The following is a 25,383-nucleotide window of genomic DNA, read 5'->3' as shown; positions in this document are numbered from 1 at the left end:
TAATGGGTTCATTAATGTGGCATATAGTTGTGACATAAACACTAAAGTAAAATGTAACATCATCCGCTGATTTATGAAGGCTTTATGAAGCTGTGCCGTTTCTACCGTTCAAAAGCCACTGCTTCATAAAGGCTTCATAAATCATATTGAATTGAGTCTTTACAATGTATTGTAGCATTTGGCGGGGCCATGTGGACTTACCAAGCTGCAGCACTGATAACATGCTCATACAGTGTTGGTTAGTGGGCTTCATTCCCTGGACAACCATGTTGTAATGTCCGCACTCACAATTGTAAATTGCTTCGGAAAATATTCTCTGCTAAATACTATGTGAATCAGACCATACACCATAAGAATTATCGATCACGTATTGTAAATCCTCTTATATCAGTGGTAACTAGTTTTAAATACCTCAGGATTTCAGGTATTTGACCAATTGGGCTCTTAGCAGGCACTCTGCATTGCTTCATGTATATGAATAGCCCTAAGCTGAGGTATGGTGGCTGTTAACCACAAAACCTTGAGGAACCTTATTGGTATTATAAACAAGTTACCAGAAGAGTTACTGGAAGAGTTACAATAAATGTTTGATAATTCTCGTAGTTTATGGTTGACTACTGAATCCAGGCACTCTAAGATGCATAGTGCCTAAGAACAGCTCTTAACTGCGATATAACGCTACACTCCCTCTTGCCTTATTGTTTAAATATATCATATTACTGTAAAATGTTTCAAGAAAGACCCCACAATTTTTCTGTTATGTGCATAGCCAATATTCAACTTAACCTCAACGTTCCTAAAAACACTAAGCTGCAGGATGACCAGCTTGTGCTGTAATGCATAAAAACAACCCATTTTGTATTTTAGTCTTTTTCCTGTCTTTTCCAGATTCAGTAAAAATATAAAAATAATCTCCATGTTTTCCTCACACTTTTCATATAAAAATAATAACTAGAAAATGTATTTACAGAAGTCAATGTGGTCTGCTTTCCAGCTTGTTTACTTACAGATGTTTAAGACTTTGAAGTTGGGGTAGCCTAACCATATGAAACCCAGTTGGTTTGGTCTGTCTAGTTTCAGTGGTTCAGAACATGCTGTTTTCACACAAAGTTGTTTCTAATAGTTAAATACCTGTTGAATTAGATTACATAGCTCACTAGCTCCAGCATTCTTGCAAGTAATTATGATGTCCTGTACAGCAATTGCTTACTATCTAGTGTTAGATAAAAATTGCTAGATATTAGTCACTGAAATGGTTTGAAGTAATATTGAGGAAGCTGACCCTTCATTTACATGCAACTCACATAATGTCACACATGACCATTTACACCGATCAGCCACAACATTGTCACCACTGACCGGTGAAGTGAGTAACACTGATAATCTCGTTATCATGGCACCTGTCAGTGGGTGGGATATATTAGGCAGCAAGTGAACAATCTGTCCTCCAAGTTGATGTGTTAGAAGCAAGAACAATGGGCAAGCGTAAGGATCTGAGCGACTTTTTTACAAGGGTCAAATTGTGATGGCTTGACGACTGGGTCAGAGCATCTCCAAATCTGCAGCCCTTGTGGGGTGTTCCCAGTCTGCAGTGGTCAGTACCTATCAAAAGTGGTCCAAGGAAGGAAAAGTGGTGAACCAGCGACAGGGTCATGGGCGGCCACTGGCCTGTGTGGTTCGATCCAACAGACGAGCTACTGTAACTCAAATTGCTGAAAACGTTAATGCTGGTACTGTTAGAAAAGTGTCAGAATACACAGCACATTTCAGTTTGTTGCGAATGGGGCTGCATAGCCACAGACCAGTCAGGGTGCCCATGTTGACCCTTGTCCACTTCCGAAAGCGCCTACAATGGGCATGTGAACATCAGAACTGGACCATGGAGTAATGGAAGAAGGTGGCCTGGTCTTATGAATCACGTTTCCTTTTACATCATGTGGATCGCCAGGTGCGTGTCATTTACCTGGAGGACACATGGCACCAGGATGCACTATGGGAAGGAGGCAAGGCGGCAGAGGCTGTGTGATGCTTTGGGCAATACTCTGCTGGGAAACCTTGGGTACTGCCATTCATGTGGATGTTACTTGACACGTACCACCTACCTGAGCATTGACCATGTGCACACTTGCATGGCAACGGTATTCCATGATGGTATTGGCATCTTTCAGCAGGATAATAACTTAAAGGATCTGCTGCTAATGTCTTGGTGCCAGAAACCACAGCACAACTTCAGAGGTCTAGTGGAGTCAATGCCTCGATGGGTCAGGGCTGTTTTGGCAGCAAAAAGGGGACCTACGCAATATGAGGCAGGTGGTCATAATGTTATGGCTGATCGGTTTATGTCCATCTGAAATTAAATAGATCTTAAATGTATGTTGCATTTTCCTGATGTTTTTTTCCTGTTGTTGAGAGCTGTTATGATTGGGAGTCAATGTAGTATTATGAGCATATGGATGTCTGGTGCCTAAGGACAGCCTGAGCCATGATAGGACATTTACCATCCTCTTTGACCTTATTGCTAAAACAAAGCATGTACAGTCCTGTGCAAAGGTCTTAGGCACCTGAAAGTCAAACTAAGGCCATTTGTTTGGGTAGTAATTGATTTAATGAAAATAAATATATATGTATAATATACAGCTCCGGAAAAAATTAAGAGACCGCTGCACCTTTTTCTTTCCTTTCCAAAAAAGTCGAAAAGGAAGGTTTTGAGTGAGACACAGACGGGTTAAAATTAAGAGACCACTGCACATAGAACACTTCTGTTCCTTTCCTTTTCAACTTTTTTGGAAAGACAAAGGTGCAGTGGTTTTTTACGGAGCTGTATATAAATACATGAATACAAATTATTATTATTTTTACAAATGAACACTTACTATTCAAATGAATGACTTTAGTTACACTTTCAGGTGTGTAACACTTTTGCACAGGACTGTGGTTTGTTTTCTTCAAAATGACAATTGTGGTTTTATACATTACAATGGGTGTTCCCAGGAGTGAAAACCTATCCTGGCATTGTCTGAAAATATTATAAATACCTTGTGAAGCCTCAGGTGAATATGATTTAAAAAGGCTTTACTAAGCAGTGCTCATACCACCCATTATAAAGTTCAGTTTAATGTCACTTTTGACACTGGTATTTATGTCACACAGTAATGGCATGTTTATGAATCCTTTATAAAGCATGACAGACCCCAACACATTCGTGCCGTCCTTGTGAAATAATTCTGTAAGCCAAAAATTCCAGCCAGTCAGGGGTGGTGTTACTCCCAAACAGCAGGACAAGGAGGCTCCGATCAAAGCTTCTTTAGCTGTTAATGAGAGATCGCTTCATCGATTTTTATGCTACTTCTTTTTGCTCCAACATCACTGGCTTTGCTCGTGGATTGAGCTGAGTCGTGAGGATCATTGCAATGTGAAGGTGAAACAGGGTGCGGGCTTGATGTCAGCAGTGGAGTATGTACGAGAACGTCTGCGTTCTTGGCTTCTGGGTGTGTCGGAGAATGTGTCAGAATGTGTGCGTGAGTTGTGTGTTTGTGTGTCTGCTCCTGGTCATGTGATTAGTGCATTTGTGAGTTGCCAATGTAGCTGCATGTAGTGTGTTGTTGTGCATGTGTGCATGTGATTTGCGGCGGCTGTCTCACCATACCTAGTTAATAGTCTGGTTGAAGAGATGGGTTCCTTACACATGCAATTATACCTCTGGCCTCCAACTGTGGCCCTGCTCTTATCAGGTAGGAACAGACTCTCACCACACAGGCAGCTGGAGAGATGGTGGTGTGTGTGTGAGTGTGTGTGTGTGTGTGTGTGTGTGTGTTTGTCTATGCATGCATGGATGTGTGTATTAAGTGTAGAGACAGACATTTAATCTTTATTTTTGCAGACATTATACCGCACATTTACATTTTACTCATTTAGCTGAGGCGCTTTTTCTGAGAAACTTCACAGTTAGTGCATTCCTCTTAAGATAACCAAGTGAGATACCACCGATCACAGCCCGAGTCAGTTGAAACAAACAGGAAACAAGCTCTGTACCTGTAGAGTCTGACTGAGCAGTCTTATTTGGGGTTGTTTAGGGGATGTGCGTGGACCTCCGTCTTTGTGTTTCGTCTAAGCCTCCCACTGTGTTTCTGCTCGCTGTGTTTTCCGGTCCAGAACCAGGCCGAGGCACATTACAAGGGGCACAAACACGCCCGGAAGCTGAAAGCCATGGAGGCCCAGAAGAACCGCCAGCGTCGGCTTGGGGAGGCCTCGTCCGTGGGCCGGGACCGGGATCGAGACAGAGAACGGGACCGAGAGAGGACTAAGGCGGCGGTGGCTGTTCCAGTCCCCACGGAGACCCTCCCCGCGCTCACAGAGAAAAGCCTGGTGGAGACGGCCCGTAAGTTCTCCGACGGAGGTGTCGAAATGAAATGTGTCTTCTCTCCATCATACAGTTTACTTCTCATTATTCTTCTTTCCTATTTTACGCTGGTTTTATAATTTGTCTTATCTTTCTCTCATCCCTCGCTCTCCTCGCCGTCTGTCCTGCCACCACTCCATCTGCCCACATTCCATCTCTTGTTCCTTCATTACACTCTCATCCATCCACCTTCCCCTGTCTTTGCATCCTCCACTATTCATCCTACTCCTCCATCCAACTGTCTATTAATTCTCCCTTCCAACCGCCCATTTATTCATCCTCCTCCATCCATCCATCTCCCTCCTTCAATCCATCCTCCACATCCATCCTCCACATCCATCCATCTCCCTCCATCAATCCATCCTCCACATCCATCCATCCATCTTCCTCCATCCACCTCTTCCATCCGTCTGTCCCTCCCCCCTTATTCCTTCCCCTCCATCACTCTCTCTTCTCCACTCCTCATTTCTCATTTTTCCCTCTGTCTCATCCTTCTCGTTCTTCCTCCCCACCCTCTCCCTTTACCTCCCTCCGCCTCCCTCCCGATGCTTGTCTTCCTCTCTCCATTCATCCCTTCCCCTCTTCTCCTTCTGCGTTAGTGTGTCATGTTTGCTGTTCAAGTCTAACACCGGGAGAGCCAATCCCTCACAGACACTGTGATCAGGACATGAAGGGTATGACAAGATAACTTCCAATCGTAAACTCCATCTTCCCCTAGGACCCCCAACTGGGGCTCATATTGTGGACAGATCGAACCGAGTGCTGCTCAGTTAATAAACGGACTGAGGGTGGATTTGAGCCTCTCTGTGGGGTCACTTCACTCAATTTCCCCTCCCTGCACCTCTGGGCTTTATATACCCTGCTGCTAGACAAAGGCCTGGTCCCTTTAAAGGACTTCCTGTATAGCACTGGTCCCTGTAGAGGACCTCCTGTTTAGCACTGGTCCCTGTAGAGGACATCCTGTATATCACTGGTCCCTGCAAAGGACTTCCTGTATAGCACTGGTCCCTGTGGTGGACATCCTGTATAGCACTGGTCCCTGTGGTGGACATCCTGTATAGCACTGGTCCCTGTAGAGGACATCCTGTATAGCACTGGTCCCTGTAGAGGACATCCTGTATACCACTGGTCCCTGTAGAGGACATCCTGTATAGCACTGGTCCCTGTGGAGGACATCCTGTATAGCACTGGTCCCTGTAGAAGACTTCCTGTGTAGCACTGGTCCATGTAGAGGACATTCTGTATAGCACTGGTCCCTGTAGAGGACATCCTGTATAGCACTGGTCCCTGTAGAGGACATCCTGTATATCACTGGTCCCTGTAGAAGACTTCCTGTATAGCACTGGTCCGGTAAGAGGACATCCTGTATATCACTGGTCCCTGTAGAGGACATCCTGTATAGCACTGGTCCCTGTAGAGGACATCCTGTATATCACTGGTCCCTGTAGAAGACTTCCTGTATAGCACTGGTCCGGTAAGAGGACATCCTGTATATCACTGGTCCCTGTAGAGGACATCCTGTATAGCACTGGTCCCTGTAGAGGACATCCTGTATATCACTGGTCCCTGTAGAAGACTTCCTGTATAGCACTGGTCCGGTAAGAGGACTTCCTTTTGAGCTCTATGATGTCATGGAATGAGCAGCACACTTATATAAGCTGTGGCCCTAAATGACTCCCTATTTTTTATCCAGTGCACTTTTCAAAAGTTGTGTACAAAATAGGGTGCTAATTGTTTGCCATTTTGGACGCAACCATTCTGTTGGTTACACACAAATGATTATATGCACTGGCTCTTTCTTCTGAGTGCCAAATATGATATGTAGCAGTAGTATCCACAGGTGAATTTGTACAGTAAATAGTGCCCTCCAGAATTACTGGCACCCTAGGTAATTGTGAACAAAGGCTGTGAAATGTGTTTTGCTGTTCATCTGCTTGATTTAATTAAAAAAATACCTATTAATCAAAATTTGAATTGAGTAAAAATTGTTCAAAGAAAAAAAGTAGAATTGTTTCATTCACACTTAATCTGCTGAATCCTGCTGAAGTGATGTGTCTGTGAAGACACATGGGAGAAAGGCCCGCCTCCAGCTGTATGTTGAGACATTCTAGGTACAGGAGGTCTGCGTCCTATGGACATAGCATATGTGTTCCTATGTAGGGCCGGTCCAATTCACAGAGATAAGTAGGACCAAGTCCATGCAGCCCTTTGTAGGTTAACAGTAAAACCTCAAAATCAGCCCTAACCTCAACAGGCAGACAGTGTATAGGACTAGTAGATTAGATTCAACTTTATTGTAATTGAATTGCACAAGTACAGTACAACGAAATGCACTGGAGTAATGTGATAATGGCAGTAGTACCAACAGATGTCCTTGTACCAGTGTTCTTTTAATGAAGTCGGTGGATAAACCCAATTAGCTAACACGAATGATCCCATCTAAGTTGAGAAGCCCTGTTTATCCATCTGCAGCGATTGGGCATTAGGATCTATCCGCTATAGTCTTTTCCCTCCTCAAGTCTGTTCTTCCCCGTCTACCCTCCTCCACCGATCCCGCCTGACAAGGATTACCACCCGGCAATGAATTTCAGACTGGTTCCTTTCTGTTGCTAGAGGGAATATTAGTGTCGAGAGATAGGGAGATGTCGTGGTGGGGTGAGGTGTGAGGTGGAAGAGAAACTAAACTGTACAATCCCCTTGCACTGACTGTCTGGCTGGCTGGCTGGCTGGCTGATTCTCTCAGAAAGGAGAAACTGGACAAAGGCTGCCAAGAGAGTCTGATAAGGCCTTCTCTCATCAAATCTCATTTTAATATTCTGTCGTCGCAGAGCGAAGTCTGAAAGGGGGGTACGCAGCGGCAGGGACGGACAGATATGATGAGTCGAAAATGAGAGATAAGATGAAATGAAAGCGAGAGAGAGAGAGAGAGAGAGAGAGATAGTGATGGAAAAAGAGGGGAAAATTAGATAAGCTGTGGCTTGTTTTTTTATGTTGCGAATCATTTTACAGTTCCAAAGCAATTTTGTGAGCAGGTACGTTCTTTAATAAGCAGAATTATGTGATTGGGCTGATGTGAAATTGTAAGGCAGCAGATGGAGCCATTTCTGTCTCTCTCTACAACGTTGACCTGTAATGGGAGAACTCTCCAAACTAACACTTAGTTCAGTCTGTCATCAGACTCAGCATGGCAAGAGCCAGCCAGGCCATAACGCCTACATTCTCTACCGTGGAGAACCTGTCCATGGCTGGATTTAATCATGTCTGCACTAGATGTGTGTTTCACAAGTTTGGATACTGTTCAGTTGCTAAAACAATGCGGAACATAATACAGCGCAGTAAAGTAGAGAATATGTCTGTGCAATCCTGTATTTATACAGTACATATACTTATGTACTGTTCTGAATTATACTCTGTTCTACTGTCCTGAATTTTACTCTGCTGTACCGGTTTTACTCTGTTGAATACTGTTCTGTCTCTGTCCATAGTATAAGTGGTTTCCTGCAGAAATCTTCAATTCAGATATCAAGTGTTTTTGGAAAACGGGGTCTCATAAAACAGTGTTTCCATTATTCTCTTACCAACATTGTAATTTGGTGTCGTTCCACTAAATTCAGTTTAGGATATTGTATGAAGTAGTCCAGAGCATTATGCAATTTGTTTTTGTTTTGTTTAAAGTGAAAGATGTGTCCATTATCTTGTAATATTTTAGGAGCTAGAACGTAGAGAAGCAGTTATACAGTGCCTCTCTAAAGTACTCACCCCTGCTGACTAGGTCCCAGTGTCGCTGGGATACTCCATTTTCTCCTGTTCCAGATGGATTCACAGTTGTGCCATATTAAATCCACTTCTTAATAATGGACTGTACTGGGCTCTGGGGGATATTCACTCCAATGGAATTGTTTTTATACCCTACACTTGGTTATTTTTATTTTTTTCGAAGAACCTTATTCCAGAAATGCTGTGAATGTTGTTTCATCACCACAATGTGGTTTTTGCTAAGAATTGTACAACCCAACTGTGGGAGCTCCCAGAGACAGGTGCATTTGACCTGAAATCATGTAAAACATCTTAATTGCACACAGGTGGACTCCATAGAATGAACTGGTTACACCACTACTCATTCAGGTGTGTCACAGCAAAGCATGTGAATAATAATGACATCAATTGTTTTCTGTTTTATATTTGTAATTCATTTAGAAACATTTGCGGGTTTTTTCACATTTACATTATGTCATTTTTTTTGTGTAGATCAGTGGCAAAACTCCTAATTACATTTATTTGGATTTTATGTTGTAACACAATAAAAGTCCAAGGGGGTGAATACTTGTGAGAGGCACTTTACCTCTCATATTGGCATTGGATGTTCGAGTTGCATCAATGGAAAGGAAATGCACTGGGTGGCTGCAGGAGGTTGTCGGTAGTGGAGGGAAAAGTTTCCTATATCCTGTTCAACATGCATCAGTACTACAGTTCACACCTCCAACAATAACAGGTATTACTGACACAGAAAGATACAGGGAGCAAGATGGCCATATCAGAAAGACAGATCAGAGGGAGTGAATGAGAGAGAGACAGAAGGAGAGAGACTGAGAGAGATAGAGAAATGGCCTATGGGTGACTACAGACATGGACCGGCTGGCATCGTCAATCAAAACCAGCAATCGCCCCTGTGTTTGATTGACTCTTTTGTTGATGCCGTCTCCAATGGGAACACGGCTAAAACGCCTTTGCAATGATGGATTATAGCATGGATTTCCCACGGGAAAGTGGCGCGTTTCTTTAAACTTCAGTCAGGTGAACCCATGGATACTATTTTTATGTTTACGCGTGCAGGTTGTTGACTTAGCTTATCATTACCTTAGCACATTTGCAGGAAATCTCCAGGTACAGTAGCCAGCTACTCAAAAGCAAGGAAATACACTCACCTTAAGGATTATTAGGAACATCTGTTCAATTTCTCCTTAATGCAATTATCTCATCAACCAATCACATGGCAGTTGCTTCAATGCATTTAGGGGTGTGGTCCTGGTCAAGACAATCTCCTGAACTCCAAACTGAATGTCAGAATGGGAAAGAAAGGTGATTTAAGCAATTTTGAGCGTGGCATGGTTGTTGGTGCCAGACAGGCCAGTCTGAGTATTTCACAATCTGCTCAGTTACTGGGATTTTCACGCACAACCATTTCTAGGGTTTACAAAGAATGGTGTGAAAAGGGAAAAACATCCAGTATGCGGCAGTCCTGTGGGCGAAAATGCCTTTTTGATGCTAGAGGTCAGAGGAGAATGGGCCGACTGATTCAAGCTGATAGAAGAGCAACTTTGACTGAAATAACCACTCGTTACAACCGAGGTATGCAGCAAAGCATTTGTGAAGCCACAACACACACAGAAGACGCCACCGGGCACCACTCATCTCCACTACAAATAGGAAAAAGAGACTACAATTTGCACGAGCTCACCAAAATTGGACAGTTGAAGACTGGTCTGATGAGTCTCGATTTCTGTTGAGACATTCAGATGGTAGAGTCAGAATTTGGCGTAAACAGAATGAGAACATGGATCCATCATGCCTTGTTACCACTGTGCAGGCTGGTGGTGGTGGTGTAATGGTGTGGGGATGTTTTCTTGGCACACTTTAGGCCCCTTAGTGCCAATTGGACATCGTTTAAATGCCACGGCCTACCTGAGCATTGTTTCTGACCATGTCCATCCCTTTATGACCACCATGTACCCATCCTCTGATGGCTACTTCCAGCAGGATAATGCACCATGTCACAAAGCTTGAATCATTTCAAATTGGTTTCTTAAACATGACAATGAGTTCACTGTACTGAAATGGCCCCCACAGTCACCAGATCTCAACCCAATAGAGCATCTTTGGGATGTGGTGGAACGGGAGCTTCGTGCCCTGGATGTGCATCTCCATCAACTGCAAGATGCTATCCTATCAATATGGGCCAACATTTCTAAAGAATGCTTTCAGCACCTTGTTGAATCAGTGCCACGTAGAATTGAGGCAGTTCTGAAGGCGAAAGGGGTTCAAACATAGTATTAGTATGGTGTTCCTAATAATCCGTTGAGTGTAGACTTCTTTACAACTAATATTTGCATTTCAAACATCAACGTTTTGATGTTATAGTTACATACACTGTACTCTACATACATAGACTACAAAGTGCTAACAGCTTCAGAGTAGTAATTTGGTAATTTTCTCTGCTTTTAAGAGGTACTGGCTACCTTTTAAAAGCAATTTTGCTAAGCTAACAATATGCTAATTTCAGTTATTTCTGCACTTAGAGTCCTTAAACATGCGTTCAGCTGACTGTAAGTAAAAAAACGATTGAAATCTTTCACAGGAACCTTTTAAGAGTGTGGCGGAACAGTACTTCTAGGCTAGCTGGTGTGTGTGTGTGTGTGTGTGTGTGTGTGTGTGTATGTGCATGTGTGCACATGTTGCTGGTAAAACGAACAGGGTCGTAAGCACCCACTGCCCCTCCTTCAGTGTGGGAGCTTGTTCAGTTGTCTTCTAATCAGAATATTAATGTAGCTACTATCTCCATGACGGTATTCAGTGTTGTCATGTACTCAATACTCTCTGGCTCTCAGTCCATTCAGATACTGCACCCGTTTACAATCTGAGTCCTACACTGGATATAATTGGATTGTTTTGCCTTTGATAAAACGCTTGTCATGGAAAAAATAAACTAATGACTCGCGACACGACATCGATCTGAACATCAATACGTTGCAGGAGAGGGATTTGTGGCCCTCCACCGCTCAGACAGTCTGGGTTTCTTAACCTCCAGTGTTCTGGCCTTAGGAGCTGACAGGCTGACACTGGGCTGACAGTGACTGCTGTCAGTCAGTCACTCACTCAGTCAGTCGGGGGACATTTGAGTGAGGAGGACACTGACTGACAAAAGGTATTGTCCTAGGGGAATCCTCAAAGATGTATCTGTGTCGGGCCAGTTGGCAAAATCAGTGCCATGGTTGTTGTTTTTTACAAGACACTGGAGTTCTAGGGGTGGTGAGTTCTGTTTCCTTTATATCTGGCTGGGTGTTTCCAAGTTGAGCTGTATTTCAGCACATTATTGGCAGTGTTTCACAGCAGTGTGTGTTACACTGATGAAAGATCCAATTGGAAACTGAGGGTGAGTAGGTGGCCGTGATGGTCTTATGGAAATGGTTGCCAGGGTTAACACCCTTCCTTTTGGATCTGCCATAGGATCTTTAGTGACAGAGTCAGGTTATCCATTTTACATCCCATCCAAAACACGGCAACATACTCAAGGCAATTTCTTATTCACCATCCTGGGGCTTTAGAAATTGATCTTTAGCCCCCCTACTGGTCTTTAAAACACCCCCTCCAGCAGCATTTCCTATTCAGGGACTGGCCAGGATTGATCCTGTCCTGTTAGGTTCTATACTGTTAGGTTCTATGCTGCTAGGTTCTATACTGCTCAGTGCTATACTGCAAGTTCTACGCTTCTAGGTTCTATACTGTTAGGTTCTATGCTGCTAGGTTCTATACTGCTCAGTGCTATACAGTCTTCCAAAGTGAACAGAGATACAATACCTGCTCAAAATAAATCCCTTCTTGGGTTTTACAATCCCTTGCTTCAGAGGGATTGATTCAGAGAGGCATCACTGTCCTCTTCTCTGGGCCTCCTGCTAAATCCGTTGGCCAGTATCCATTGTACCTGAATCTCTAGGGTCAATCTCTCATTACAAGGGGGGAGGGGGTGTGTCTTATAGGGTTACTTCTTCTCTGGAAGGAGAATGGAGAAAGGATGGGCGTTATCTCCATGATGAATTCCCTCTGGGACATGGAAGAGAAAAATCAATGCTCCCAGTAGGATCGTAGAGGGTGTTTGAGAGGGTGGTGTGCAGATTCATCCTGAAGATAATAAAAGGTAGACATTCAGAGTGTAGACATTCAGAGAGTAGACATTCAGAGTGTAGACATGGGCAAACACTGAAAGTGTGATTCTTTTGGGGGTGCAGTGTGGGTGTGGAATGGATCTCCACTGACTTATTGGCTAGGCCCAGAAATCAATGTGTTTGTTTATATTGACTGTGCCCTGGGACCTTTAGTTGATATTTAAATGAAGAAAGAGGCATTTCATCTACCCTGATTTAATCTAGTCCGTCCCTCCTGCTTAAAAACAAACAGTTGATAGTATATCTGATGTGCCACAAACTGATGAAGACATAAAGCATTGTTAAATGTGTATTCCAATGCACTGCTTTCAAACACTTTATGGCCATTTGTTGATAAATGAATAAACATTTATTGTTTTTATTTTTATTTAAAATGATTTGATGGCATTTTTCTGGTACAAAGGGATTACTTGCAATGCTGATTTTTACGCACTGTTTCCATAGTCTAAATCTAAGTGCACAATAAGAGGTACCTGAACCTGTTAAATGAAGGGAGGTGTCTGCAGTGATCTGACTGCAGTGATCAGTTACAGACATTGTTCAAAGCCAGTTTACTCTTAAATCCTGTAGGCCGTGTCACATTGTGGCGATTGTAGACCTTGGTGCAGGTCTTCCCTCCGATCACTAACTCACCTCATGCTGTGTTTTAATGACCACCCACTGCTGGCACCCAACGTTTAGAGTTTCATCAAGTCGAATCGCAAGTTGGTAAACGCCAGCTCTGAACCAATCGGGAGAAAAACGGGAGAAAAAAAGTCGCTAGTGAAAGTCAACAGGAACGAGAAGAAGAACCGTCTGCGAGGCATTCCCTGTTGAGAAGTAGTCAGTGTGACCATGACAACCGCTAATCGGAAGTTGCCAAATGCTCTCGCGTCTGAGCATAAACGTAGTGCCTGTATGTACCCAAAGCCTTAACACACTGCAGATGTTTGGTGACTGACCACCGCCTCTCCTCCTGCTCCCCACCAGACTTGTTGCCTGCTGAGCTGGAACCAGTGGCAAAGCGGGAACAAAGCCCTGGCCCCAGCATCTCGGTGATGCTGACCCCTGTGTCTGAGGTGTCCTCCGTGGAGCTGGCCACTTTGTCTCCCGGTCCTCAGGGAGAGGTGTCACCCTCCTCCCAGGCCTCAGAGAGTGGGGCCTCAGACACTAGTGGCATCGAGGGGGGCCCAGAGGCCCCTGGAACTGCCCTTGAATCAGGCAGTCAGCCGGACACCTCCAGTACAGAGGGGTGTGAGGACGACAAGGACCCCAAGGGGAGCAAGCCACACCTCCACTGTCCTGTTTGCAAGGTCACAGTCAACTCTACCTCCCAGCTTGAGGCTCACAACAGTGGTACGGGAATTACAGCCCATTACAACACCCTGCAGTGCACTGCAACACACTGCAGCGCACTATAACACACTGCAGCGCATTATAACACACTGCAGTGCACTACAACACACTGCAGCACACTACAACACACTGCAGTGCACTACAACACACTGCAGCACACTACAACACACTGCAGTGCACTACAACACACTGCAGTGCACTACAACACACTGCAGCACACTATAACACACGACAGCATACTACAGCACACAACAGAAAACGACATTACACTACAACACACAACAGCATACTACAGTGCTTGACAGTAAACAACAGCACTATAAAGCAAATTACTGTACACTACAGTATAGTACAGCATATCAAGGACACACAGGTTGTAGCTAATAATTGCTGTACTATAATCAGCACAGTAGCACGCTTTCATCCTCCATTTTATATTAAGTCAAGCAGTAAATAGGGAAAGTGTTCTGTGTATTGTCCAGATCGGCTCCGCAGTGATGTGTGGGTTTCTGACATCCCCGCAGGTACGAAGCACAAGCTGATGCTGGAAGGCCAGAGTGTGCAGCCTCGGCGCCGGGGCAAGGTGGTGGCGGGGGCTGGGGGGCGCGCCGTCTGCAAGAGCAAGCGCCTGGGCACCAAGGGCAGCGTGGGAGTGCCCAGCAAGAACTTCCACTGTGAGGTCTGCGAGATCTACGTCAACTCAGAGACCCAGCTCAGTCAGGTGAGGAGGGATAGGGGGGAGGTGGGGGTGGGGTTGGGAGGTTGCTGGGTGCGCTGACGGTTACACTGGGCGAGTACGCTTCCGCAGAAAGCAGGAAACAGCTGTTGACTCCCTGACTTGATTGGATGGGATTGCATTGGACACCAGCTGGTTTTATGTTCTCGTAACTCTTCTGAGTTGAGATGTATTTCCACCTCCACTGAAGGCGCCCTGACAGGGTGCTGAATTGATGGACCTCAAAAATTGCCAAAATAAGCTTTAGTGATGAAAATAGACAGGAACAAATTGTGAAGGTAGCCTTTGGGGGTCTAGACAGGGACGTTTCAGGACCTCTGGCTCTGTGTGCCCGGCATGAAGGATGAGTAGAGGAACCAGAAAAGGAACCAGGCAAGCCTAGTTCAGCCGGCCCGTGATTTGAAGGGATGAATGTTGTTGTCCCTGGCTAGTTTCGAACTGCGGTTTTCTATGTGGCAGACTGTGTCTTTAACCATCATGCTATTTAAACAGCGGGAATGGCACTTTTACCTCAGCCATCGCATTTTTGCATAATGTCTTCTTGACATTAGATAATTACGACACGTATTAACATCATGGCAAGTTTAAATATTCTTCTATACACCATTAAATATTGTGTTAAATAGTCGCAAACAGTTTTATTTTAGGCTTACTATAACGTAGCTACTGAAGGTTGTAGCCAGTAAAGTTTTTGTCTATCCCGAACAAATCCTAATGCACAATTTGTTTGGCTCGAACACCAGTCTCTTGCATGACAGTCTGCGACGATAATGACTAGGCTAGTTCACAAGGGTCAGTCAGTCAGTCAGTCAGTCAGTCAGTGACACTCTTCTTAGCCGGCTCCGCGTACGCGCATTCTGAGAGGTGGTGATAGGTTATCATCATCTACAGTGCATAATATCATCCAAAGATTCAGAGAATCTGGAACAATCTCTGTGCGTAAGGGTCAAGGCCGGAAATCCTTACTGGATGCCCGTGATCTTCGGGCCCTCAGACGGCACTGCATCACATACAGGAATTATACTGTAATGGAAATCACAACATGGGCTCAGGAATACTTCCAGAAAACATTGTCGGTGAACACAATCCACCGTGCCATTCGCTGTTGCCGGCTAAAACTCTATAGGTCAAGAAAGAAGCCGTATCTAAACAGGATCCAGAAGCGCAGGCGTTTTCTCTGGGCCAAGGATCATTTATATCCAAGTTCTAGAACAACATATGCTCCCATCCAGACATCGTCTCCCAGACGTTTGCAGTCTTTTATAAAAAGAAGAGGTGGATGCCACACAGTGGTAAACATGGCCTTGTCCCAACTTTTTTGAGATGTGTTGATGCCATGAAATTTTAAATCAACTTATTTTTCCCTTAAAGTGATACATTTTCTCAGTTTAAACATTTGATATTTGAAACTTCCACATCATTGCATTCTGTTTTTATTCACAATTGTACAGTCTCCCAACTTTTTTGGAATCGGGTTTGTACAATGGATGGATGAAGGTCAGAGCTATACGCTACCTTTTTAATACACCGTCTTTTGTGTTAGACATATTTGTTCGGAATCCAGTTCTCCTTTTCTTGGGACAGATTTTTGTACTACCACCGCCCTCCCACTTTTAAAGGAAGCAAAGGCCATGATGTCATCATTTATTTTTAGATATAACTTATTTTAGATTTACTCTGGAGCTTTAGTTTCATTCCAGCCAGTAGTTGTTAAAACTGGTGCTTGTGAGCCAAAAGGGATCCCAATATTTTGTGTACATCTACATCACTTAAAAACATCATAAGACAATTGCCAATTAACCTCTTGAATGTATCATGCACATTTGGAGTTCTTAGTATCACAAAATTCATCTTTATGTTGTCTTTGCACATCTTTCGTCAGAAGGTTAATGTTTTACTGTTCTTCGGGGCGATGTTGCAGTGTAAGCGCTTGATTGAATACACCTGGCACCGTGGCATGAACAGCATTTATCTATAGCCGTTCTGTATAAAGGCCTTCTAAATGAAAGCTAAATAAAACAGTTTGAGACTATATAAGAGCTGAGTTGACTGTATTTTAATGTAGGAAATTTGAATGCATGTTGTAAATGTTGTGGTTATCATGGCATATAGTTTTATTGAAGTTTCTGGTAATTGCTTCCCTGTTGATCTAAGTTTGCAGCAATATGACAGGACAGTCTTTGAATGTCTTGCAGCTCTCTCAGGCTAGCTTGGTCATGGAAAGATACTGTGTAATGGCAGGTGTTGGAATCTGGCATACCTCACCAATGCCCTGTTAGAAGAGAGAAAAATACTGGAAACCGAAAGTAGCAGTGGTTTCTTCAGCACTTTTTGTATTTCATTGTTGTTTTGTGTTTTTTATGTTTTTTATTCAGAGATGATGCAGATTCCCTTCTCCTGTGCAATGTAAAGTTAACACATTCATTGAGATAACTAAGTATATGAGCAACACCCAGGATGCCTGCAGGGACCAACGCTAACTTTTTTCTCACTGAAATCTACTGGCCTGGAATTATTATTTTTTTTAAACACAATAGGCTACATTGTACAGAAGTATTGCAAGTTTCTATCAAATCATGAGAATATAAATTTATACCACAACTTTGCGTGTGATGAAAGACATGAGCTGATGTTTACATAAAAATTATGCAATGTACATGACTACTTTTTAATAAGTAGTTATCAAAATATTACAGTAGTTACTTTAAATATCAATATCATTACACCCCCCCCCCCCCCAATAAACAATACAAATCTACGTCGTTGACCACGGGTATAACATCACATAACTCTTTACTGTTAATAATTGCGTTCATAACTGGTTTATAATAGCAATGAAGCCTATCCGAGGTTTGTGGTTTATTGCCAATATACCCAGGCTAAGTGCCATGTCCAGGCACTCTGTGAGGCGCCTTTGCCCGTCACATCGGCCACGTACCACACACCTCCCTTGTGTTTTACTGCTTTGGTAAACTACACCTTGCTCCAGTAGCTAGCAGCAAAATCTGTGCTAGAAGTATGTCACAATGACAATCTAGTTGGTAGATATAGACATTTCTGCCATGAGTCAATTAGATTAGCAGATAAATGTTTTTCCCTTTGATGTTCAGCACATGAACAGCAGGAGGCACAGGGACCGTCTGGCAGGAAAGCCCCCCAAACCCAAGTTCAGCCCCCACAACAAGAGCCAGCCCACCTCCAGCTTATCGGTAAGATCCACACACACCATTGCTTGAATGTACACAGCCACACGCTTCTGCGCACACAAACACACACACATAGACACGCACACACAAGATTTGAGGTTAATTCAGGGTTGAGACAGTTCATTTAGAAAATCCTCTTAGAATAAAATGGCCAATAACGTTCAGTGTTCCATCTCTGAATTTCCTTTCAATTTATCTTTCGAATTGACTGAACTGTAATGGAATTGACCTTAACCCTGATAAACACTGACACACTCACACACACATGCACACGCACGCACACACCTCATTGCTCCTTCTGTGTCGCCTGTGAAGCAGCGTTCCTGCCTGTTTGCCTGTCCTGACAGAGAGGTTAAGCACACAGCTGTATGTTAGTGAATGAGTTGTTTCCCCGGAGACAGGCCGGCCTGAAACGGCCCCATGCACCCCCCTCCATGCCCCCCCCCCCCCCCCAACACATCTGACAAGCGCCAGCAGCCTGACTCAGCACTCCGTATTAATCACCTTTGTGCACATGTCATGTGCACAACCCCCCCCTCACTGTTCCTTCTCCACCTCCTGCACCATTTCCTCCCACTCTATTTCCTACACCTCCATCTCCTCCACTTTCCATCCACCCCCCCCCCCTTCAGAATGTGCGATGGGCTGGGTATGCGGGGGGTGCAGTGTCTGCCATGAAGAAGATGTTCAGCCAGTACAACCTCACCTCTTTCTCTACTCAGGTGAGCGAAAGGGGCAGACTAACTGTCTGGGGGGCGTCACCAGGGTTACAACCGGCTAAACGTTGTAACGAGCTGGGGGGGGGGGGGGGGGGGGGGGGGGGGTCCAGAAACCAACGTTCCTATGTAAACGTTGAAAGGGATTTTGGAGTTTGAGCATGTCAGTGCTTCCGTCTTTTGTTCTTTTGTCGGGAATGTGTGTGTGTGTCCAGGCAAGGGGCTGGTTGCTTTGAGGGCTGGGACATTAGTATGGAGAAATGAGCTTGTTTAGGTAACAATGTGTGCTAAAAGAGTAATGTTTGCCAAGCAAATGTGTGCACTGCTTTAAGTAAATGTGTGCACATTGAGAAATGACGTTCTCTGTCTGTGCGCTTTCTTTCATTTCCCTCCACTCGTTTCTTGTTTCCTTCTCTCTCTCTCCCTTTCTCTCTCTCTCTCTCTCTCTCTCTATATATATATATACATATATATATCTCTTCCTCTCTCTAAATTTCTCTCTCTCCTTTTCCTTCTCCCTCAATCTCTATGCCTCTCCCTCTCTTTTCCTCCAGACCAAACTGGCCTTGCAGAAGCAGCTGACCAAGAGCTTGACGACTGGCTTCTTGCCCAGCCCCCTCGCCCAGCCCACCCTGTGCACCATGGCAGCCAACCCCCTGGCCCTGCGCCATCCGGCTGGCACCACCTTCTTTCAGACGCCATTCCTGAGCCCTACGCTGTTCCGGCCCGCACCCGGGCCCCTTAGGGCCACTCACCCCTCCATCATCTTCTCTCCTTATTAATGACACAGTACAGCCCCCCCCCAACCCTGTTCCTTTGAGCTCCGCCCCCACCCCCCTTCTACCAACCCCCACTAACTCTCCCTTGTGGTGACCCACATGACGAGGGCCGTGCTATTCGTAAACTATGCAGCCCCCAGGAGCCGGGATGGATATAGCAGAGAGAGAGAGAGAGAACGAGAGAGAACGAGAACGAGAGAGAGCACACCTTGGCCCTCAGGTGACCCCGCTCCGGGGGCCCAACTAGCAACTGCTCCGGTCGTGGAGGACAAACCCCAGAGGCCACGCCTACTCCCTACCACGCCCTCCATGTTTGCCCCTCCTCCAGTGGTTGGGGGCCCGTGGGACAGGAAACGGCTCCCGGGACACGCCGGTGCAGCCAGGAGGCCCTTTTACAGCCATTTCGTGGGTCGACTTGGTTTGGATTCTTGATATTATTGTGTAATTTATTAGAGAACAAAAATAGGAAAATGTAGATGTATCTGTTTAGTGTGGTTGCCACAAAATAAGGTCCCTTTACTTGATACTACTCCTGAAGACAGTACGTTGTTCATTGGTTTTTGTTATCATGTGTTGAGGTAGGGCTTGTGACCACCTTCAGCCATAGTCTCCTACAGGCCTATGGATCAAGTGTGGGTGGGATCTCTAAAACACCTATTTTTCCATGGAGGCCCTTCCAGCAAGCCACTCTCTCCTGTTTCTGGGTCTTTGTCATAGGAACCCAGAGCCCTGAATGAATGTGCGGGATTGATGATTAAGCCCTTTCTCTCCTTCTCATTCGCTTCCTGTCTGTGAGTCACAGCCCAACACGGCCTTTCATAGTTCATTTTTTTACCCTGCTTGCCCGGGATTAAGCACTCATTATGGTTTTAAAAAGGTCAGCTTGTCAACTTGATTTTATTTCAAGTTGCAGAACTGCCTGAAAAAAGATCTTTGCTCGGGAACATAATTCACATGGCAGTGCTTGTGGGGTTTGTCTGTGTGTATTGCTCCCGTTATGGAACAGGCGGCAGAAAAGAATTTTTCCAAGACATAGATGTCTCATATTGTAATCGGTTATGGTTCCCTGTACGCCAGTGAATTAATAGTGTTTGATCCCCCTCTATACTGCCTCAACTGTCCTCCCTGAGCCATAGTCCTTAATTTTCTCATGAGTTATCTCAGCAGGTCGCTGACGGGTGGCAGTGAATGACAATTTCCCTGTGCCAAAAAACAACTATGGGATGGAAATGACTTGATGGGTTTTCAAAGCGCAATTAAAGGTTTCTACTGTGAGGACTGATGTGGGAGTGATGGTGGCTGGGAGGAACACATTACCCTGGTGACTGATTGGCAGTAGAAAGAGGGAGGGAAACAAAGCACAGTGCCATGGCAACCACATTAAAAGCACCTTAAACAGATTTACTCATGAAAGCAATCAAAATAAGAATTTCTTTGTCGTTGTTGTTATTGTTATCATTCTTGGGGGTAATATTTCAAATACTCACGTCACATTGATTTCAATTTTTTTTTAATCCCAAACAATCAAGTTGTAATTATTTAATTATCCATGAGTCAGACAGGTCTGAGTTCTGGACCGAGTTACATTTTTAAAGCAATACGTTCAAATAATGTGTATGTGTTTTAGTGTGCATAGTCAGTGGAAGCGAATAGGCTGTGTGGAGGCCACTTTAGCCGATTCTGAAGAACGTACCAGTATCCCAGAGAGACGCTCCATACTGTAGCGCATTTGAACAGCCAGTTCCGAGCTGCCGGGGCTGAGTAATTTGAAGTGATGGTCTGTTCTTATGGTATTCGGCCTGATGGCCAGTGTCATGCTCCCGTTGTGACGGTGTATTGATTTGGGCTGTGAATACGATGGGATCGATCGGTCGATGAACTCTCACCTGTTACAGAGAGCAGGACACAGCCATGGATACCACAGACCCACCGGTGGCATAGATGCCACCCGGGTACAGTACGAGACAGCGTTCTTGTGATCCCCCTCTCTTAAACGCACGGACCCGCCCTGAAACTAACACACAGGAGGTCTCACCAGATCAGACCCAACACGCGGTGAGATTTTCAGACTTATCCAACCGTGCCAACGTTACTGGTTATATTACCCACACCCAAACCTTTCTACTTAAGCTACAGCAGAATTGGGAAATCCTATGCAGTTTGGTTGTTCTCTTCCATTCAGTCGGTGCAATAATGTCTGTGTGTAATGCAGCAGCGCCACCTGCAGGGAAGACTGTTACTGCCCTTCCAGATCAAACCCACCCCTGTCTGTCTGTCTGTCATCTCAAACCTCTTGGATTCTGAACACGTTTCTGTTTGAGGCCTTTGTCTTTGGGAATATGAAGCCAAGCCACCACGTCTCTTTGCCATACCAGTGTGATTCTCCCCAGTCACAGTGAGTTACTCAGTGAACCAACCAGCCTATTGATCACCAGTGTTTGTCTTCATGTCTGTCGGTCTGTCTATAACATTACATCGGAAATCTGAGATATTACAGACGTTTAAGGACATTTTTATTAAATACATTTAAAAAGAAGTCTAGAAGGCAAAATATCTATGTAGAGAATATAGAGTAAATATAGAGATTTTATTAAAGTGGCTATTGTTATATTTATCTTGATGAAACGCCATCTTAGTGTAGGGTAGACTTGAAAGATGTAGGCTGTGTACAGCGGATGGACAAATGCTGTAAAGGAAAAGGAGAATGACTTTGCTTGTGTTTTCTTGTTTGTTTTATTTACATGGTTTTACTGTACTTGTTTTGTTTTTTTAACCTGCAAAAGAGACAAATGTTGAAACGAGAAATGGTTGAGTGATTTTTTTCGAATTGAAGTAATATTGAGTCGTAGAGATGAATCAATGGACAACACAACAGATATTGAAGAAAATGGATACAGAACATGAAAGTAAATGCTTGTTGGTCTGTCAGAGCTCACAGTCATGAATGCCATGTTGTCCATCTCATCTGAGCCTCTCAAACTTCAGGGACGGTCTAGGGACCCATGGAGAGTAGACCAGCCCAGACACAAAGCTTAGTCCTGGGTACAACGAGAGATGAGTAGCCTGGTCAGGAATGGCATGACCGTGAATAAAACAAAGCATGATGATTATATTCTCTTCTAGACCTGAGCCATATGGATCAAAAACCATCTCACAATAATCTGAATTTCAAGCAATATTTACACATTGAACTACTTCTCTAGGGCCCATGACGTTATTTTATGTTTGTCTTGGTTTTGTTACTTCACCCATTTGACCTCCTATTAGTTTGATTGTTGTACCCATTAATTGACCTATTACTAATCAGTGATATTAACAAACACACTTTATTTTGAGTTTTCTAGTATAGTTGGTTACTTACTGTAGTGATACAATATCAGGAAAATGCCTACAAAATGCCTGCAACACGATATCAGCAAAATGCCTGCAACACAATATCAGCAAAATGCCTGCAACACAAGGTCAGTTTGCTCAGGTGTCAATCATCTTCCTTCTTCTCATCCCAGCTCTATTTCCTCACATGTTCACAGTTGCAGAGGGATGAAATGTCAGATATCGATCAGTCAACCACTGACATTGATTTCAACAACAGAAAAGGTGTGGGAAGTAATCATAGGCTACAAACTTACAAGGCATCCATGTTTATAGTGTGTATGTATGTGTGTGTGTGTGCCTTCCCCCTTATCTATATTAGCATACATATTCATATCACTGATGCCAAAACACAGCTATCATTTGCCTCTATTGTTGAAGGCAAACACATCCATGAGAATGACAAGGCCCCATCAGAGCACTCCTGCCTTGGTGACACGGACACCCACGACACGCTCAGGGCCGACAGACTAGATGATACTCTGGTTCATCTGCACAGTATTCACTCTGGAAGGCTTCCAGGTGCTGGAGACAATTAGGTTCTGAACAGTGTAACGGAACAATACTGAAGTCCAGTAGACCAATGCAGCTCTGGTCATTGCTTTCCACAACAGTCCCTCTCTCGGTGTCCAGAGTGGGTTCCATCCTTGTTCTCGTGTGCTCGTCAGATCTGAAGCCAGTTAGCGGGTCTCAGCGATAATAATGTGAGACATCAAATGAGCGTATGTCTTGAGACTGTTTCGGGAATATAAGGACTTACAACCAACCTTTCATAATAGCGTGCATTTTACCAGCTTTTCATTTATTCACTTTGCGTCAATGTCCGTGTTCATTTGAAGGTGAACTCATTGTCCCGTACAAATTACATTGTTGGACAAGGCTGCATACCGACAGGTCCTTGCTCTAGCTTTATCCATGTGGAAACCTCAAGTCACACCTCTCCTGGTGTTAAAACAAAGAAGTGATTCATAGCCATGTATCTGAAGCCAGTGTCAGTAAAGAAGGACACTGGAACCTGGGCAGATATTCACCCAGCCGCTATACAGTACAAAACACTAGTATGGATCTACACCTGCATGCTTTGGAGTGACGCCTGTTTGTGTTGCCGTATTGGTCAGTCAGTCTGTTTGTAACTTGTCCCTCTGTCTCTGTATCGGGCCCACAAGGATACAGGGTCAACACACCATGTCCAACTGTACAGTATATATTGATATCTGTGACCGTGTGTTTTCAATTTCTAGCCGATGAGACGTTAACATGTACAATAATGATTAAGATTATCCATGAGGGAACATGGCCAGTATTTCTTAAGATGCCTTTGTCATTACATTCAATGTGCATTTGATTACCATGATCTTTATGATGTACCATAAAAATTGTAAGGTGGAAAGAAAATAAGATATTTTAATAAGATATTGAGTCTTTGGTTCAACTGTTTGTTCTTCTGTCTGTATAGATAATGCCAGGTTGGATCCGAGTGGCAGAGAAGTGCATGGGAGATTGGGAAATAGACTGAGGGAGAAGTTGCGGAATGAAATAAATCAATTAGATCGCCCACTTCCTCAGCGTCATTTTGTAATTTATTGACCTTTAAGTGTCCGGCTGTTGACTGGAACCAGATAACTTGTCAACATGTCCTGCTTCATATTGACAAAGGTGTTAGATGCTTCCCAAACAAACAAAAACACACACACACACACACACACACACACACCAACACACACACACACACACGCAACACAAATCGTATAATAAAATTATTCAAAATGGCTTTCTGATTGGTGCAGTGTTCTAAAACACTCACTCGCAGTGCAGCCGAGTCATTGAAGCCAGGTGTTTGAATCCTGGTCACAGGGTACCAACAAAACCGGGAGGTCCCGCAGAGGGCGATAGATTCATTACCTCCAGGGTGGATGGGTAGGACGTGTTCGACAAGGTTGACTTGCCTCATCGCGCTTGAGCAAGTTAACATTTGGAAGATAAATTGTTTTTTCTTTGCAGAATGCAATAGGAGTGTTGTCAGTGAGTAAGCATTAAAATCATTCAAACAGTTACAACAGATATTTGACCTTTCCCTTGCCACCAAATTACAGTCACACATACATAACTCCCTCTAGTAAAGAATAATCTCTTCACCGAAAATGTCTCTTCCTCGAAAGTGAAGGTGCAGGGAACCAGTTTTGGACATATCGACCTTGTGTCTGGTTTGGACTTCTCTCGAGACTGGGGTTAAGGAGTTAAAAAAAGGCCTCACGGAGCACAAAATCATGGCAAATCATGAGCCCATGATTGCCTTTGAAGCTGCATGCTGGCCTCTCTCTCTGTGAAACCCTTTAAATCACACAGTCTACCTCTGGAAGACATAGTGCTGGGAGGGAAAAGCTGTGATTAGATGGTCACTATAGCAACCGCTATAAATCATCTCTATTATATAAAGAAATGGGAAGAAATGCCATTTGTCCTCAAAGTCCCTGGGGGAGGTTAGCTAGACACTCAGCGCCATCAACGAAGAATGAAGTGGTGTTTTTTTTTGCAATGACAGTAGAACAATATTGGAATGGAGGTGAAGGACATTGTCTTTGTTTTTTTGTCTTAGTGTCATCCGTGGGGAAATGGCAAATTTTATTGTGACAGTATTTTGCGGAAGAGGTGGGTTCATATATCAAAACAGGATCACGTCACAAATCTACTACTCCTTTTGCTCCCTGTGCAGTATTTACAGTGTGTATTTCAAGTATTGAGGTAAATGTCACATTTAAGAGATCTATACAGTAGTTATATTTGTTCATTGCTCCATTAAACTCACTGACAGTTATTTGAGGTGTTGAAGATGTTTTGGGTCCATTTGTGTTCTGTTCTGTTTCGATGGGTATCAAATTAAATCATTTAGTAGAGTCAGA

The 25,383-nt window shown here is 44.0% G+C and overlaps 1 protein-coding gene across 2 annotated transcripts in view; it reads left to right on the top strand.

Annotated features, from left to right (window-relative positions):
- znf385c (zinc finger protein 385C) overlaps positions 1-24,043 on the top strand; it is a 188,273-nt gene extending 164,230 nt beyond the window's left edge. For both annotated transcript variants that reach the window (XM_029123137.2, XM_029123138.2), the window contains 6 exons: positions 4,153-4,378; positions 13,309-13,674; positions 14,199-14,395; positions 17,521-17,619; positions 18,249-18,338; positions 18,887-24,043. In XM_029123137.2, the coding sequence (XP_028978970.2) occupies positions 4,153-4,378; positions 13,309-13,674; positions 14,199-14,395; positions 17,521-17,619; positions 18,249-18,338; positions 18,887-19,114 (1,206 nt within the window). In that variant the 3' untranslated portion in view covers positions 19,115-24,043. The remainder of the gene's footprint in view (positions 1-4,152; positions 4,379-13,308; positions 13,675-14,198; positions 14,396-17,520; positions 17,620-18,248; positions 18,339-18,886) is intronic.
- Positions 24,044-25,383: the final 1,340 nt, after the last annotated feature.

Source organism: Esox lucius, chromosome 11 (genome assembly GCF_011004845.1).
Source record: "Esox lucius isolate fEsoLuc1 chromosome 11, fEsoLuc1.pri, whole genome shotgun sequence".
In the NCBI taxonomy this organism is placed as follows: Eukaryota; Metazoa; Chordata; class Actinopteri; order Esociformes; family Esocidae; genus Esox; species Esox lucius.
The sequence above is the reverse complement of the archived record's forward strand: the minus strand, read 5'-3'. Positions and strand labels throughout refer to the sequence as shown.